We start from the raw sequence: 18,495 nt of genomic DNA, 5'->3' as shown, positions 1-18,495 counted from the left end.
TTCGCGACGGAAAAAGTTGCAGCGCATCGAGCTTCAGCTGCTATCGATAAGCGGCTAGCGCAGATGCACGCCGGGGAAGTCGCGCTACCTTGGTAAGCGACGCGTTTCCCTGACGCCCATCAACACCCGCCTGGGCACCCACCTCGCCTCTCGCATGCCTCTCTTGCCATGGCCGAGTCTGCGCGCAAAACGCAGCGCCTTCCCCTGCGGCGCGACTTGCAGCCGACACCCGACAACGACGCGTCCATGGAGCCCACGACACCCTCCCACCAGGCCACTAGTGTGGGCCCTACTCCAGCAAGCAGACGGACGCCAGCTCTTCGCACACCAGCATCGGGCGCGACACCGCGGGGCGGACCGGCAGCTCGCCCTCTTCCTTCGCGCAGGATTGCACCCACTACTCCCCACGCGATACGAGCCCTGAGAGAGCGAGCCAATGCGGCAAGGACGCCAGGAAACACCCGGAGACGAAGCGGCCGCGTACAGAGGGAGACACCGCGGGACATACTGCGCCATCTTAGCAGAGGTACGGCTCTTGCAGCCGCCATCTCTGACCTAGCTAACTGTCCACGCAGCCCTCGCTCGTGAACCGCGCCCGGCCGAGCCCTCCCCACAAGCCCTACCTCGGCGAACGCGCCATTCCGCCCTCGACCTTCCAGACGTCGAAGACGGCCCTGCCATGCCTGCGCCCCGTCTTTCAATGCCCCTGGAGAACATGTACGACGACGACGATAGTTTCCACAGTGCCCCACCACGGCAGTCTCTCCTACCAGACCTACCAGACGACGTCGATGGCGGGACTGTACAATCACTCGAGTTTGGACGGCGAGCCATCAGTGAGGATCCACGCTTCATGTTCACGGGAAGGCAGAGTGAGCGATTCGGCGACCTAAGCGAGCTCGGGGCGGTCCAGGAGGAGTACGAGGTCGATGGCACCTTCATCAACACGCGCGCAGATGGCCTCTTTGATCCTGCAATCGACGAAGCTCTAGATGGAGAGGAAACCACAGTACAAGCACTGACCGGGCGAAGAGACGCAAGGCCGAGTGAGGAGGATTTGGGCGTATTTGGAGAGGCAGAGGACGATTTAGAAGAGCCTACCTTCCGCTTTATGATACCGGAGCGCATGCGTGTGCCAGCCCAAGAAGACGTACAAGCATTCCAAGACGAGCGGGAAGAAGACCAACAAGACCCGGATGACGAGCTTCTGCGCCAGTCCGATGATTACGACTCACTCAACAGCGACGACAAGGACGGAATAGCTGCTGCTTTCGACGGCAAAGACCAAACAGTAACCGCCGGCATGTTAGGTTGGGCATCAGATCCCCCTGCAGACAACGACGCGGAACTAGTCGCCTATCGAGAAGAAGAATCTGCAATTGATCGAAGCCTGCAGGCCAAGTCGCCCAAGCAAACACATGTAGCCCAGATGAAGAGTGTTCGCAAACCGAAAGAATACATGGTATCCGAACACGGTATCGGCTTCCCCTCGTTTCCAGCCGCGCCTGTCAAGAAGCTCACTTTGAGCTTCTTGAAGTCGCAGGGAGGCAAGACCCAACTCAATACGGAAACACTCGACGCACTCGTACGCACGACCAACGACTTCTTCGAGCAGATTAGCATAGATCTCGCAGCATATGCACAGCACGGTGGACGAACGACGATTGAAGAAAGCGATGTCATCGCGCTTATGAAGAGGTATGCTGCTCTACTCGACTCTGCTTGGCGTACATGGCGTGCAGACTTATAGCAGACGTATACGTTCGGTACACTGACTTTCAAGCAGGACTCGCAAGACCACCGGTACCTGTACCTCGTTTTCTCTGGCGCAAAGGATGCTTCCTAGGGAGTTACTTCAGCAGCTGCGTATGGAGCGTCCGGCCAAGTTGAAGAGATATAAACGGAAACGATTGAATGCTGTCCGTGAGGAAGACGAAGATGACGACTGAAAAGGCACGGTAATGTCTCACGACCAATCAACGCTGTGGCGTACTCTCCGTTGGGTGCCCGACATGGGCTTCTTGACGACCATCCAAAACATGACTGAGGTCGCGAAACTGAGCGCGTACCTACTTGGAGTTAGATGATTGCTTGCAGGAAAAGAGCGAGGCGGCGAACCGTACCATGTGAAGATGTACTGCGTGTGGTTGTTTCGTAGGTTCACGGTGGGCGCCCTACCAATCGGTACGCCCTTGGGTTCACGTTCATAATTTGTGAGCAAATCAGGCGCTGTGTCATAGTTAGATACCCCAATCACATCATCGAAGAAAGATAGATTACTTACTCATCGTCTCCTCCACCCACACAGCCTGACTCCCGCTATACTCGGCCATCTCCTCGACACTGGGAAAGAACCACTTTCCCTTTTCCGGCTCGTTTTTCGGCGTAAACATGTTGCCCTTGGGCGGTATCCTCAACAAGCCCTCAATCGTAACCTCACCCTCAGGCAACGCCCCATTCTTCTTGCGAAACCACTGCGGCGCAGCGTCCTTCTTGATCCACCCCCTACACGCCAATATCTTATGCACATTGCCGCGCGCATCCCGCCGTTCGAGCGGCGTAACAACCGTGTACCCCTCTTCGCCATCCAAAATCCGCGGCCCAATCAACATTTCCTGATCATGTCTCAACACGCCCCTCGCATAGACCCTGCGATAGTCAAAATCCTGAATTGCAGCCGGGTCGATTCGCAGCGGGAGTTCGAGAGGCGGGAAGGTCAATCTATCTTCAAAGCGGGCGACTAATTCGGTTTTCCAGCCCAGACGCTGCACTTGCCAGCATCCTAGTATGAAGGCTGTGACGGGGATTATCGCGAGGATGATTAGGCCGGGCCCATGTTGTTTTCCTACTCGCGCCATCTTCGCCGGCCGGTCGAGAATCGAGACGAAACTTGGGTCCAGGCCGGGGCCGCCGCCCACTCGGCGACTTTGTGAGCGGAGGAAGAGGATGCGTGTGTGCGGACATTGGGGTCGCGTGGGTGGGGGACGGGCGTGGGCGGTGCGGAAGAATGCCGATGCGGGCTGTGAGTAGTATCGCCGGAAAAGCTTGAGGAATGGATTTGGTTTCGACATGGCGGGTGGTTGGGTGGATGGAAAGTTGGGAATGGCTCAGTCGTGTCGGATATGCGGGCTGCGAGCTACCCGGCTGCTAGACGCCGATGCGGTATGGTTCCCGCGTCTTAGCACCCGCCAACCTAAGCCTGGCTCTGGGCTGATCTCGACCCGTGGACCTCCCATCGCACTGCTCCTCTTACATCACTCTTTTTTCACTCCCATCCATGCAAGACTGCAACATCATGGCGGATGCACAGGACCCACCAATGGATCGAGCAGAGATGGCTGCGAGGCGGGACAAAGATGCGCTTCTTGATGTTTTGGATACTCGACTTGAACACTATTTGCATACACTGCATGAATATCACGACATTATGCAGCAGCTTTCCGCAGAGCTGTCCTCGGTAAGCAATGTTTACGTTTGGTTAATGGCACGTGGTGTTGATGCCAACAAGGGTTACATGTCGCTTGCTCAAGCAAACTTTTACAATTCCTCCTCTGCGATCCGGTACGGACAGGACTGCTATGACGAACGTATGCAGAGTGTACGCAAGGTGTGAGTTCTACAGTTTCCTTCGAGATTTCATAGCTACCAGGGGTGCTACAACGATCCTCTGGAATGTCTATCTACCTTATGTGCTCTGTTGACAGACTACAGCCATGTCTCCGAACACGGATGTACCAAGAAGAACGATCGACCCCATTTTTCCATCAAATCTTCCGCTACCACTCGCCAGGACGCGAGCCTTGACAACCACATGAGATCAACAGAACAAGCGAACGAAGTCCAAGGACCGGGCCTCCCTTCCACAGGTTCAGAAGCTAGAGAAGGAGAAACAGGCCCTACTTCCGATTTGGATGACGAACCCGCCCAAGGATCAAGGGACAACCAAGAAGAAACCGGATCTGTCGGAAAGCCTACAGATCCTCTCAGATGGTTTGGTATCCTTGTTCCGCCCGCACTACGTACTGCGCAATCGACATTTGTAGGTGCAGTCGAAGGCCCAATCCCCCAATTAGCCACCGTTGTGAGAGATCTACGGGCCCAAGAGATCGAAATTGGGAGGGTGAGGAAGCAGATTAAAAAAATGTAGAGACGAGTCAGGTGCTGCTTGTGGGGGTTTTGGGGAAAATTGTGCACGAGCACTGGGTTGCGCGCATTCGACATCGTGACTTGGGTCGGCTGCAGATTGTTGCGCGTACTTTAGACTAATCAGTAGCATTACGCGTTGTCGCAACTCTATATTTACTCATGGTATTGATTTTGCCGACTGGAGACAAAAGTAGCTCCAGATGGGCATATATCGTGCGATCGTTCATCTCCGCTCTATTGGTGGTCAGCCGCAGTAGCACAATAATCTGGTCGTTTTATTCCCGTGTGTGCTGGTAGGGGAAGGCTCACTAGACTTGAGACGATTTCTTTCTCGATCATGAAAACTTTGCCAGATCAAGATAGTGGTGCGAGCTGTGCCACCTTTGTTGCTTGTAAAGCAATCGTTCATATTGCCAACTTCACGGATACTGCCGGAGAGGGTTACATCAAGGTAGTAGCCATGAGCCTAGTGCTACATGCATCCACATCGTATGGGTTTCAACATTGGTGTAGTATGAACCTCGCCCTATATACAGTCGCACGCTCACCTAGATATCCGCGTTCCTCAACCCTCGTTTGAACCTATCCAACGCCCTAGCTTTCGTCTCTTTCCAGTCCACATGCGGTTTTGGATAACCCAGCTTGTCGAACTCGCTCTTCGACAACCTCGCGTAAGGAGCAAATACCGCCTTTCCCTTGACATCTTTGAGCTCTGGGACCCATTTACGGATATAATCACCATCAGGATCGTTCTTCTCAGCCTGAGAGACGGGGTTGAAGACGGTGTAAGAAGGCTCCCAGCCTTGGGTATTGTTGGAAAGGTCCCAGTCAATCAGAGTTTCGGCAAAGTAACGTTCGCCGCGGCGGTAGTCGAGCAGGAGGTTGCAGTAGAGATAGGAGGACACGTTTATACGTAAGCGATTGTGCATGTATGCCTCTACTTTAAGCTGCCTTATGTGTTAGTTAGGATTCTATTACGTAATTTACTTACTAGCGTCGCTCTAGTAGTATATATATAGAGCTTTCTCTCTCTTATATAGAATAATTATTATATTTTTCTCTTTTTATTTTATAGATTATAAGCTTTTACGCTACTATATATAATTTAGCTACTTCTTTTTACGCTATAGTTACGTAATAATTTTTAAGTATTACTATTATATAACTTAGTTTTTAACTTTTTAGCGTACTAACTACTATATATTTTTTTTTTTTTTACTTATTTTCTATAAACTATTTTATTACTTATAATATTTACTATTAATAATATTACTTTTACTTTAAGTAAAAACTTTAAAAAGCTTACTAGTTCTAATAACTACTAAAACTAGTCTAAAGCTTTTATTAAGGTTACCTTTATCTATAGTTATATAAACTACTATAATAATACTAGTAAGAACTCTAAAAAGCTTTTACTTTCTACTTATATTACTTTCTATACTATATATTCTTAGTCTACTACTAACTTATATAAGAAAGCTACTATTCTTACTTTAATTTTATTTAATACTACTACTAAGCTTACTATTTATAACTATACTTTTTAGTAGTAAAAGAAGTATAATAAGTTTATATACTTTACTATTACTTTTCTTTATATATCTATTAAACTATAGATTTAGTAGAAGCTTAAAAAGCTTAATATACTTAATTTTTATCTTATATACTATACTATCTAAGCTAATAATAAAGCTTTTAAGAATATCTTAGTTAACTATACTTTATCTAAGCTAGATAAGATTACTATAACTAATTTTACTACTATTTAGTCTTTTCTATTTAAGTTTTAAAGAATATTTTATAACTTTTATAATACTAGTAAAACTTTATTATATTTATAGTTAATTAATAAGATTAATAGAGTTCTTCTTTACTAGTATAATACGTTTCTTAATTACTAGAAGCTTTTCTACTATAGTACTTTTATTACTAATAATATTTTTAAAATTTATAAAACTTTTCTTTTTAACTACTAAAATAATAATAAAAATAAGTAAAACGCTTTTAAGAATAAGCTTCTTTAAGTAATCTTAGTAGCTAACTTTTATACTTTCTATATTCTTAATAATAATTTTAATAAGTTTACTTTCTCTAAGTATAAGTACTATAGTAATATTAAATACTCTATTACTACTTATTATTATATTAGTAAGTCTAATACTTCTATATATACTTTTTATAGAAAGCTTAGTTATATTACTACTACTTATTATAAAAAGAATTACTAGGCTATCTACTCTAACTAGTCTACTTCTAGTATAGCTACTACTTTAAATATAGACTTTATACTAGCTAATATAAATAAAAATACTTTCTTTATTAACTATATTATTATATCTACTTATAACCTCTTACTTATATCTACCTTTAATAGCTCTAATATTAACTAACTAAATATTAACTATATATATAACTACTCTATATCTATTTTTAGTACTAACTTAGCTTAGAACTCTAGGTATTTTACTAGTTTAAAAAAAACTAACTAAATAGTTAGTAGGTATATAGGTCTAGATATAGTTAATAGTCTTAATATATCTATATTTATAGTAACTACTTCTACCTCTATATTTATATACTAGGTATATAATAGTAGTATCTTATAATATATTACTAATAATCTTACTTTTTTCTCTAAGCTAGAATACTACTCTAAGTATATTAGCGTATATAAATAAGAATTATAGCTTAAGATTACTAGAAAAAATACTATTAAGTTTATTATAACTACTTAGAATAAAACTTATATTATTCTATAACTTAATAATATATAGTATATATCTACTACGTAGTATAATTCTCTTTCTATTACCTTTTTTATTTACTTAGACCTAGGTTACTATACTACTACTACTAGGTATAATAGTATACTTTTTTATTAAAAGTTTAATAATAAAGAAATTATAGTTATACCTCTTTATATTAGAGTAAATGTATATATCTTATATACTACACTCTTACTTAACCTTTTTACTATAGCTATAGTTAACTTATAAGAGACGTTAATAGATAAGATAATTATATTAAGTTAAGTACTAAGTAAGATATTACGTATAAGTTAAAGAAAGCTATATAGGCTAAACTTTAATATTTAGCGCATAGGCTCTCTACTAGCGCCTTAGTAAGCAGAGGTTATAAGTTTAATCTATAATACTACTCTCTCTTAAAAAGAGAGTAAGTTCTAACACTTAAACTACGTATAAAGAATAAAGAAAATAAGAAACTATTATATAAAAATATACCTATTTTGTAAAAGCTTCTATAGGCTAAATATATTACTTTATTTATCTATTTTATTACTATATTCTATTAATATATTTATAGTTATACTAATTACAGCCTTAATTACGTATATTATATCTATCTTAGTGCGTGTGCGCTTATGTTAGCTAGGTGCGTTATTATAATAGTATTATTATAATAGTGTTATATATACGTAAGCGCGCGCGCGCGTTAAAGAAGTTCTACTTAGTTAGTTTAAATTATAAGTAGTAGAGTAACATTAGCGTGCGCTTATAATAGTAGTAACTTAATAGTTAGTTCTTACTATAAGTATAGCGTTAGTAAGTCTCTTAGAAAAAAGATATAACTTAACTAACACTCTTAATTATTATAAGTATAACTAACTATTCTAGTCTTACTATTACTTACGTCTGCTATTATTACTATAGAACTTCTAGTAATTATCTACGTCTTGCTTTATAATAGAGTTACTAAGTTTAACTAAGAGTAGTAACTAGTAGAATAATTCTAATAATACTATTACAACTACTAGGTATTAGGTAACTATTATCTAAGCGTAGTTAGAGCTGTAAAGTTATATAACTAATATATTCTATTTACTAGTAAGAGACTTAAACTTTCTATATATAGTAGGTTTGCTAGAGTAGTTATAGTAGTATTATATTATAATATTAGTAGCGTCTACTAGGTTTATATAAAGCTTCTAGAATAGATTATTAAGCTCTTTAGAATAGTTAGCCTATTAAATAAGATACTAAAGAAGTCTAGAGGCTTTAGCTTTACTCTTACTCTTACTCTTATACTAGCGTAACGCAGAGTTCTTTAACGTTATATTAATATAATAGTCTTTAATTACTTCTACTATATATTTAGTACTATTCTTAACCTCTAGGTTAAACTTAGCTAGTACCTCTAAGTTAGAGACTTATCTAGAAAAAAGCGCATTATTAATAAGGTAGAGAAGCTAAGAATAGAAGACGTTATAAATGCGCTTTATATTAATAGGCAGATTAAGCTTATATATAGTGTTATTAATTGCCTATATAATAGTAAAGAAGCTATAGTTCTTAAGATCTAGTAATATAGAAAAGTAATATATTCTTAAATTATAAGTATCTAATATAATCTAGTTACTAACTTTAAATATAGAAGTAGACAGGCGTCTATTATTAGCGTATTTAGCTTACTTAGTCTAAGCCTATTATATAGAAGTTTATAGCTTATATTATAGTAACTTTATATAATTAGTAAATATATTAGTGTTAAGACTCTTATAGCGCGCTAGCGTAGTAATAGTAGTTATTAGCGTTAGTAGTTTAATACTACTTCTTAGATAATAGCTCTTAGTTACAAAGAAGAGTAACTTACTAGTAGTAGAACTAGTGCTAGAGTTTGCCTTAAACTTAGCTATTAGCAGAAATAATACCTAGTTATTTTACTTATAGTTAACGTAAGACCTAAGGTATTATTTAAGATATAAGTTAGTATTCTTAGTCTATCTATTAGTTTAGAGGTAGTAAGTAGTAGAGAACTTAGATTATACGCCTAACTACTAATAAAGCTATTTCTAGAAATAGAAGATAAACTAAGAACTATAATCTAAGATAATCTTCTTAGAGAAGTCTTCTTTACGCTAAACGTATTTAATAAAGATAATAACTAAGGCGTTAGTAGTTATACTAGCTATAGAAATAAACTTCTTTTTTTTAGTAAGTTAGTTAATAATAATAAGAATATTAGTAAACGTCTAACTATTATATTTACAAAGTAGTAGGTAGGTAATAAAGTTTATAAAAATACTTAACTAGTACTTATTAGAAACTAGTAATAGGTAAAGTAGACTATACTTACTATCTCTATAGACTTTACTTCTCTTATATATTAAGTAAGCGCGCATATACTAAGTAATATTAGTAGTTATCTATAGCTAGTAATACTATTATAATAACTTAGAATAGAGTTTATACTTACTACTATAACTACTATAGACGCTCTAGTAAGCTTATTTAATAACCTAAGTTTATACAGCACTAGTAGAGATATAGACTTTATTCTATATATATAGTAAGTTATTAGTAATTTTATAATTACCTAGTTTAAGTCTTAGATACTTTTTACTATAAATAAGCTTAAAGAGCAACTTCTATAATTTCTTCTTCTTAGCTTTAATAATTACTTATAGCACTACGTTATTCTTATACATAGCTTTAATATTATTAAGTAGAGCTTTAATTAAAATCTTAGTAGGTAGAAACGTAGTTAGAGTAGTAGGTAGAGGCGTAGTTAGAGTAGTAAGTAGAGGCGTAGTCTAAGGCGCAGTTAAAGTAGTAGGTAAAGACATAACTAAAGAAGTAGATAAAGTTATAGCTATTAGATTTGTAGTAGAATTGTCTTAAGAAGTAGTAGGCTTTATAATAGAAGATATAATAGGTTCTACAAGAGAAGGTAGTATTATAGTAAGTAGTGTTATAGCGTTAGATAAATTTGCTATATATAGAGTTATAGTAGATAAGTTTATAATATAATTATACGTAATAACGTAATTTTACGTAGTAATATTACTAAAGCTACTACTTTCTTCTCTTTAAGAATTAATGCTAGGTAGTATAGTAAGAAACGCGTAGTGTTTAGAAACGTTATCTTCTTTACTAAGTTAATAAAGCATCTACGTAATAGTAGAAATAGACTTAGAGAGAGTATAATAGTTACTACCTAGACTTGTAAGATAAACTATATAGCAAGAGCCTCTATTCTTTATAATACTAATTATATATACGCGCGCTTTAGAGTTAACTTAATCTAGCTTAATAATAACTTAGACTTAATACTACTAGTAGAGGTTATCTAGAAACTCTAGTAGATTACTAGAACGTCTTATTAACGCATTAGACTTAGTGCCTTACTTCTCTAGTCTGTATTTAATAATAAAGTTAAATTTAGCTAAGAACTTAGCCTAATAAGCTTACTTATAGTTAAGTTACTTAGTTATTATAAACGTTTAGAGTACTTAATAGTTAGAGAGAACCTTAATAGTATTATCTATTCTTAAAAGCTTAAACTACTACTCTTTAAATATATTAATAATAGTAAGAAGTTCTTTATTATAGATCTTATAATTATATTCTATAAGTATTATCTTATAAGAGAGAAATACTATAGAATATAAGATACTCTTTAAGTTCTTCTATAAGAAAACTATAGTAGTAATAAAATCTAACGCGTCTATCTCTAACTATATTTCTAAGTTAGAGTTAAAATATATAAGCATACCTATAGTCTTAAATACTTCTTTAAGGTAATAGAAAGTAATAACTGCTTTACTAGTTAGAGCTAAAGAGAACTAATATTATTAATCTTTACTATTACTATTCTTTTGCGTAAGCTTAGTTAAGGCCTTAGTAATATATAAAAAGCTTTTAATAAAGTAATAGTAGAAGTTAGTAAAGCTAAGAAATAATTACACGTTCTTAACTAATTAAGAGACTTACTATTCTAGAATAGTAGCTACCTTTTTAAGATCTATCTTAATACTATTAGTAGTAAGAATAAAGTTTAGGTACTTAACCTTCTTAACTTTAAACTTACACTTAGTTAGATCTAAGTAAAGACTAGCGTTGTAGATCTTTATAAGTACTTTAATAATATTAGCTTTATAAGCTACTTTATTATTATTATAAGTATAAATAAGAATATTATCTAGGTATACTATATATATATTATTTAAGTACTCGCAAAGAGTCTTATTAATAAATATCTAGAAAGTACTAGAGGCGTTATATAAGCTAAATAGTATAATAATATACTTATATAGTCTATACTTTATAAGAAAAGTAGTTTTCTCTTTATTACCTTTCTTAATCTAAATAGTATTAAACGTAGTAACTACGTTAATAATAGTTATCTACTTTACCTTAGCTATATAAGTAAGTATTTTCTTAATAAATAGTAGAGTATTATAGTTTTTCTTAGTAATAGTGTTAAGCTAGTAGTAATTAATATAGATGTGTAAGCTACTACTAGGCTTCTTAACTACTAATACTAGTAAGGCGTATAGTAACGTAGAGAGGTAAATAAAACTATAGCTAAGTATATTATTAATATAGGCTTTAATCGCGTAGGTTTTAGTGCGTATTAAACTATATATTTTAGGTTTATGTATATAGCTATTAGTATTAATCTTATAGTTAACTCTATTATAACGTAGAGTAAGCTTACTAGCGTCTATAGAATTAAATAGATTAAGTATCTTACTATATAGCTAATCTAGAACTAGTTTATAAATCTTAGCCTCTATTATATAAGAGCTTTCTATCTTATTTATATAATAGTTATAGTTCTCTTAACTAACTATAGTAAGGCTAGCAACTTTGCGCTTAAATATATCTAAGTTATAATCTTTATCTAGTAGATTAGTAAGCTTCTTCTAGTCTTCTAGTTAAATCTAGATAGCTTTATTAGAGTTGCGCGTAGCTATAAAATATATAGCCTTTACTATAATAATATAGATTTTGCCTAAAGAACTAAAACGTTACAATTTAGACTTTATAGGCGTACTATTACTATAAATAGTCTTAGGCAGGCTATACTTAAGATAGAAGAAGGTATAGTATAGTAACTTAAATATTATGCTTTATAGTAAGAAAGTAAGTATAGAGTTATAGTCTTCTAACTACGTTATACCTAATATAAGATTAAACTTACTAATATCTACAACAAAGTATATTACTATAGCTTAGTAACTACTATATTTAATAGATAGTTCTATAGCTTAGTCTAATATATCTATAACTTTTCTATCTATAAGAGAGAGTTAGATTAGTAAGAACGTAGTTATAGTAGTTAAGTAGTAATTCTTAACCTATTGTTAATTAACAAAGCTTACGCTAGCGCTAGTATTAACAAGAGTTATAGTCTTATGCTATTATTTAGATAGTAATATAGTATAGAAATTATAGTAAAGTTAATTAGTAGAGTAGAGGTTATCTTTAACTATAATAGCTAAGATATAGTAATTCTAGACTTTAGATAAATAGTTCTAGAAGAGAAGTCTAGTAGTAGTAACCTTAAGACAATTATAATACTTATAAATGTCTTAGTTCTATTATATATTCTTACGCTAGTTTAGCTTCTAAATATAACTAGTATTAGAAGCGTCTAGTTTTCTAACTTAGAGTTGCCTATATTATCTTCTAACTTATTATTAGTAGTAGTAGTAGAGCTATTATTATTAGCGTTAGCGTTATTATTATTAACATTATACTCTATATCTATTATATTAAGGCGAACGCTACTAATCTTAGCCTTAATCTTATTCTAATCTAAAATAAAGTAGCTCTTCTTATTATAAGCTTAATAGCTCTTATTACTATAATAGAAGTAAACTTAAGCCTTTACTATAGTATTCTTCTATACTTAGGTGCGCTATAAAGTAGCTTTACGTTATTAACTACGTTCTATCTTAGCCTTACGCTTAGAGTTATAATTATTAAGTAACTAGTTATAACTCTTTAGCGTATAGGCCTTATTAGTATTAGTGCTTATAGTAGTAGCTTTACTATTATTAATTTACTTCTATATTAAGTTAGCCTTATAGATAGCGTCTAAGAACTTTATAAAAGCTCTATCTTATTAGTTATTAAAATTAGATAATATAAATAAAGTAAGTTATAGGTAAAGCTATTAGTAATAATATAAGACTATAACATAGTTAAAGAGCTTAGTTAGTTAGTGTATAGCTATAATATAGCTACGCTAGTTAATAAACTTCTCTAATTAGCTTATTACTAGAGAGCTATTACTAATCTTTATTTACGCTTCTTACTAGCGTTTAAAAATAGACTAACTAAAGTATTTATCTAGAGCTTCTAGAATATTAAGATACTTATAGAAGAAGCTAACGCTATCTTTAATATATATCTAGACATTACTATTAATTCTAGTCTCTAAGTAAGCTATACGCCTATTCTCTAAAAGTAATTTACACTTTTAAAAGGCTATATAACACTACTTAGAATAGTTCTTTCTATTCTTATTATCTTTCTAGATCTCTACGTTAGAGAGCTTAAAAGTAGTATAACCTATTCTACTAACTATAGACTCTACTAGATAAGTATATACTTAGTATATAATCTAATAACTATTATAGAGTAGTAGAAGGTAGTTATAAGGTTTAGTATTTAATAGGTTTATATAGCATTATAAATAGAAGCGTAAGTATAATAAGAAAGATAAATATTACTAATAGTTATAAGTATTTTATTAAAAGTAGCGCTTAGGCTCTTACGTACGTTAACTTAGATATAGATTTAGAAAGGTAGTATAATAGTTAATAGTATAATAATTAGTAGTTTATTAATTATTAGTGTAATAGTTATTAGTGTAATAGTTGCTATAATTAGTGTATTACTTAGAGCTACGTTATAACATAGTAAGTAGCTAATAGTTAGGCTTAAAAGCTTAAAGGCGTTAGACAACCTTATTATATTATTATAACTACTAGTTAAGGTCTTCTTTTAATCTATCTATATTATTATTAGCTAAAAGTACTTATTTCTTAAAGCTCTTATTCTAGATAAGAACGTCTTTATAGTCTTAATTCTTCTAAGTATAATCTTAGAACTAACGTAGTAAGTAAGCCTTCTTCTTAGTAAGCTACTTAGAGGTAGCTTAGTGCTTATTATAAAATTCTATATATAACTTATAGAACTTATTAACCTCTTCTTTATTAAGAGTAGTATTAGTGTATATAGAAATAGTATATAGAGTGTTAGAGAAGAAAGGCGTACGTAATATATTAACTTTATCTTAGAGTATATTACGTTAGCGCTCTAGATTCTTACGTAACTTAGTAACTATAGTAAGATAGTTTTAAGTAGTAATAAGATAGTCTTAAAGACTAGTAGTTTTATTCTTATAGAAGTAAACTAAGATCTAAAGCTTACTAAGGCGCTTCTCTATTTCTAGAATAATAGAGATAGCTTTATTAAAGTCTTTCTTAGTAACGTTACTAGGCTAGAGATTATACAGATCTAGTGTAGCCTTAGATAGGCCTTTTATAATTTTAATAAAGAGAGTTTATAGTAAATCTATAGAGTATTATACTACTTTAAGAAGGTCCTTATTATTATAGATAGTGTAGTAGGTTTCTTCTAAGAGAGATTCTTAGCCTAGGTTTAGACTATACTATTTCTTCTTATTATTAGTATTATTATTATCTTTAAGTTTAATAATCTTTATAAAAGTAAAGTTAGAGTAACTAAGCTTTATATATACTTAGAACTTATTATAAATAGACTAAAGATAATAGCTACTAAAAAAAACGTTATATAGGTTTTTAGTAGGTATAGAAACTATTATAGGCTTAATAGAGATAATATAGTTATTCTATAGATCTTCTTTTAGATTTAGAAGAGTAAGGTAGCTAAAAGTACTCTATTAACTAGGCTTAGTGTAGTAAATAATAGAAATATTATTAAAGTTACCTTAGCTAATAGTTTGTTAGATATTAGTCTAAGTTAGAGAGTTAGTAACAACGTAATTACGCTATTATAGTTACTTAAGACTTAACTCTTAACTATAGAATAGCGCTTATAATAGCGCTAGACGCTTATAGCTAGATTCTTAGCTACGTAAGAAAGTAAGAGCTTTACTAGAGGTAGTTTTAGAGCTGCGCTTAGTGTAGGTAATTAGACTATTAGATAGAGCAGCCTTAGCTATAAAAGAACCTATAGTTAATTAGTAGTAGCTAAGTGTAACGTTAGAGGTAATAAGATTATTACTATTAGATATTATAATAGTTAATAGTTAAGTGCAACAACGTTAGTTAAAGTAAGTAGTAGAAAGAAAGTATAAAAGTAAGAGAGTAGTGCGTTAAATAGGTAGAAGCAGAGTAATTTATTTACTATCTATAGTTCTACTTACTTATTATAAAGTAGTAAGCTAGACCTTCTACTATTTACTAAAAAATAGTATAGTAATACTATAAATAGTAATATTATTAACTATAAATGTTTCTGTATAGTAGCGCAACACTCTCTTAGAGTTATAATACGCTTAGTAACGTTCTTTAATAATAGGCTTCTAGCGTAATACACTGTCTATAGTTAGCGCGCTAGCGTACGCTACCTATATAATAAGTTCTACTCTATAGTTATATAATAAAGCCTTATAGTAGTGTAACATTAGTAGCTAATCTAAAGATATAACTAAAGGTAAAGAATATGTTATAAGAGTATAATAATTATTAGCGCCTTAGCTATAGAGTTATAATTAGTAACTTTATAAAGTTATATAATATTTATAAGCGCGCGCTAAGTTCTTTAGTATAGTTACTTACTACGCGTGTTCTAGGTACTATAAAGTAGACATAATATAGTATAAGAGACGTTAATAGATAAGATAATTATATTAAGTTAAGTACTAAGTAAAATATTATGTATAAGTTAAAGAGAGCTATATAGGCTAAACTTTAATATTTAGCGTATAAGCTCTCTACTAGCGCCTTAGTAAGTAGAGGTTGTAAGTTTAATCTATAACATAACTTTAATAACTTTATATAGTTTAAACACTATTAACTTAGCTATTTCTTTTTAGAATATATATATTAGCTTATAAAAATTAGCTATAGTATAAAAGTTACTAATAAATAAATCTAGATAAAAGTAATAAATATATACTCTATTTATACTACTACTTATACTCTTTATAAAGTTTTCTAGAATTTTATAAACTAATACTATAAATACTTTAGTAAGCTTATTATAGTTAATACCTAGAGTTCTTACTCTATTTCTAGAATTAAAAAAGAGTACTATATATTATTTCTTATTAATAATACTATATATTTTATATAGGTTTAATTCTTTAAGAATAAGTATACTTTTACTTAGATATTTATAAATCTTCTTATTTACCTATCTACTAAGTATATCTAGCTTATTATATATATTTAGTATAATAATAAGTTTATATAAAGAATAATTACTATCTACTATAATACTTATAGTATTACTATAGAGCTAAGTATACTATACACTTATTATTACGCTAGTACTACTAAATACTTTTACTATACTATATAAGAATGTACTACTACTATAATCTAAAATCTTACTTCTACTTCTATTATAGTATAAGGTATTATTAACTAATATAAAGAGACTTTATATAATACTATATTATTTAAAGATCTTTAGGTATTTATAATATAAAAGTTAGTTAATAAAAAAAATAAAGCTTTTTTAAAAGTACTTTATTTTTTAAAAATACTATATAAAGCCTTATATAATAGAAAGCTAAATCTTACTAAGAATAATACCTAAAAAGTGTAGATATATATTACTACTTCTTCTAAGCTTAATTAACTAATTAGTATTACTATATTATATTATCTATAAAGCTATTTAGCTTACTTTTTATATACTTTTTATAATTAAATATACTTTATATAGTACTCTAATACTTATAAAGTTAAGCGCGTCTCTATAACTTATATTAATAACTCTACTAGTTTTAATAATATTTAACTCTATAGTATCTATATTAATAATTAAGTCTTTTTTATTATACTTCTAATCTCTAATAAAGTAGAGGCTTTTAATAACTCTAACTATACTAAACTATATAATAATATTACTTTAATATTTCTTTCTAGTACTATAGATACTTTTAGTAATTTACTATACTAGTCTAATATACTTCTACTCTTTAAATTATATAGAGAGTATATAGAAGTTAATAGTAATACTATATATAGCCTATATCTCTATTCTAACCTAAAGTGCGTTTAAGTAATTATAGATAATAATAATCTTTATATATAATATACTTAATAAAATATTAATTATAACTATTAAACTTAGTATAATTATAATTATCTTCTTTATAGGCGTAAAAAAAATATATAATAAAAAAAAAGAGAAAGTAGTATTAAATAGCTATACTTACCTAACTAATAGTTTTACTCTTCTTTAGAGGTAATACTAAGTTATCTACTCTATCTAGTACTAATAGTAATAATTTAGTTAACTATAATAGTAATAATATTATTATCTCTACTATACTAGAATATACTATCTATAATAACTTTAATAACCTCTATAATAATAATAATATTATCTTTACTATACTAGTATACTTACCTCTAGATAATAATAAGACTATAACTATAGCTATATATAAAAGTAAATATAGTAATAGTATTACTATTCTTTCTACTTTTTTCTCTACTACTCTAGTAACTATACCTAAAGATACTTCTTTTATTAATAAATACTTCTAGTATCTCTACTATAAAAAAAAGTATATTTAAAATAATAACTCTTCTAGTTATTAATAGTGTATCTAGAATAGAGATATTTACTCTTCTACTACTATAAACTACTAATAGAACTTTACTTTATACTATTATTTATATAATAAATAAACGCGTAGTATCTTCTATATATACTAGACTTCTAGAAGTTCTTATAATACTTATATCTCTAGTAATAACTATCTTAACTACGTACTTATATAACTATATTACTCTATCTATTTTAAAGAAGTAGTATTATATTACTTATTAGTTTCTAGTAAATTAGTATAGTAAGTAAAGTAGTCTTTCTATAGTATAATATAATAGCTAATACTTTTATAATATATATATTAATAAGTAATAGACTTATATTACTATTACTAATAAGAATAACACTCTCTATATAGAATATATATATAAATCTATAATATATAATCTTATATTACTATATCTTAACTACGTTAAATACTAGAATAGCTAGTCTACTAATACCTAGATAGCTTCTTAACTTTATACTTATTTTAGTAATAATAATACTATCTAGATAGGTATATATCTAGATAGAGCTTTAGATTACTTACTACTCTAAGTTTATTTTAGCTATATATAAAGTATATAAAACTATATAAGCTTATAAAATAGGTAGTCTCTATACTACTAGTGTCTCTTAATTAATACTACTATATATAATAGGTTTATATATTATATAAAAATAAACTCTACTATTTATATTATAAAAGATAAGTATATATACTTTCTTTCTAGAGACAAAGATAGCTATAGTATTATTTTTAACTTTATTTATAAGAGCT

At 32.0% G+C, this 18,495-nt stretch overlaps 4 protein-coding genes across 4 annotated transcripts; 2 read left to right on the top strand and 2 right to left on the bottom strand.

Moving 5' to 3' along the window:
* Positions 1 to 168: 168 nt before the first annotated feature.
* Positions 169 to 1,949, top strand: J4E85_001120 (uncharacterized protein; the record flags this gene model as incomplete). Its single annotated transcript, XM_051465408.1, has 3 exons — positions 169 to 526; positions 576 to 1,698; positions 1,787 to 1,949. 3 exons carry the CDS (start codon positions 169 to 171, stop codon positions 1,947 to 1,949), a joined length of 1,644 nt encoding a protein of 547 aa, XP_051329965.1.
* Positions 1,950 to 1,966: 17 nt separating this feature from the next.
* On the bottom strand, positions 1,967 to 3,071 carry J4E85_001119 (uncharacterized protein; the record flags this gene model as incomplete). Its single annotated transcript, XM_051465407.1, has 3 exons — positions 1,967 to 2,069; positions 2,124 to 2,229; positions 2,285 to 3,071. 3 exons carry the CDS (start codon positions 3,069 to 3,071, stop codon positions 1,967 to 1,969), a joined length of 996 nt encoding a protein of 331 aa, XP_051329964.1.
* Positions 3,072 to 3,427: 356 nt separating this feature from the next.
* On the top strand, positions 3,428 to 4,043 carry J4E85_001118 (uncharacterized protein; the record flags this gene model as incomplete). The annotated part of the gene is made up of 2 exons (XM_051465406.1): positions 3,428 to 3,457; positions 3,867 to 4,043. The coding sequence occupies 2 exons, from the start codon at positions 3,428 to 3,430 to the stop codon at positions 4,041 to 4,043; spliced, it is 207 nt and encodes a 68-aa protein (XP_051329963.1).
* Positions 4,044 to 4,694: 651 nt separating this feature from the next.
* On the bottom strand, positions 4,695 to 5,075 carry J4E85_001117 (uncharacterized protein; the record flags this gene model as incomplete). Its single annotated transcript, XM_051465405.1, has 2 exons — positions 4,695 to 4,858; positions 4,886 to 5,075. 2 exons carry the CDS (start codon positions 5,073 to 5,075, stop codon positions 4,695 to 4,697), a joined length of 354 nt encoding a protein of 117 aa, XP_051329962.1.
* Positions 5,076 to 18,495: the final 13,420 nt, after the last annotated feature.

Source organism: Alternaria conjuncta (assembly GCF_024043145.1).
Source record: "Alternaria conjuncta strain BMP 0040 chromosome Unknown scaffold_2, whole genome shotgun sequence".
Lineage (NCBI taxonomy): Eukaryota > Fungi > Ascomycota > Dothideomycetes > Pleosporales > Pleosporaceae > Alternaria > Alternaria conjuncta.
Note: the sequence above shows the minus strand (reverse complement) of the source record. Positions and strands in the feature narration are given on the sequence as shown.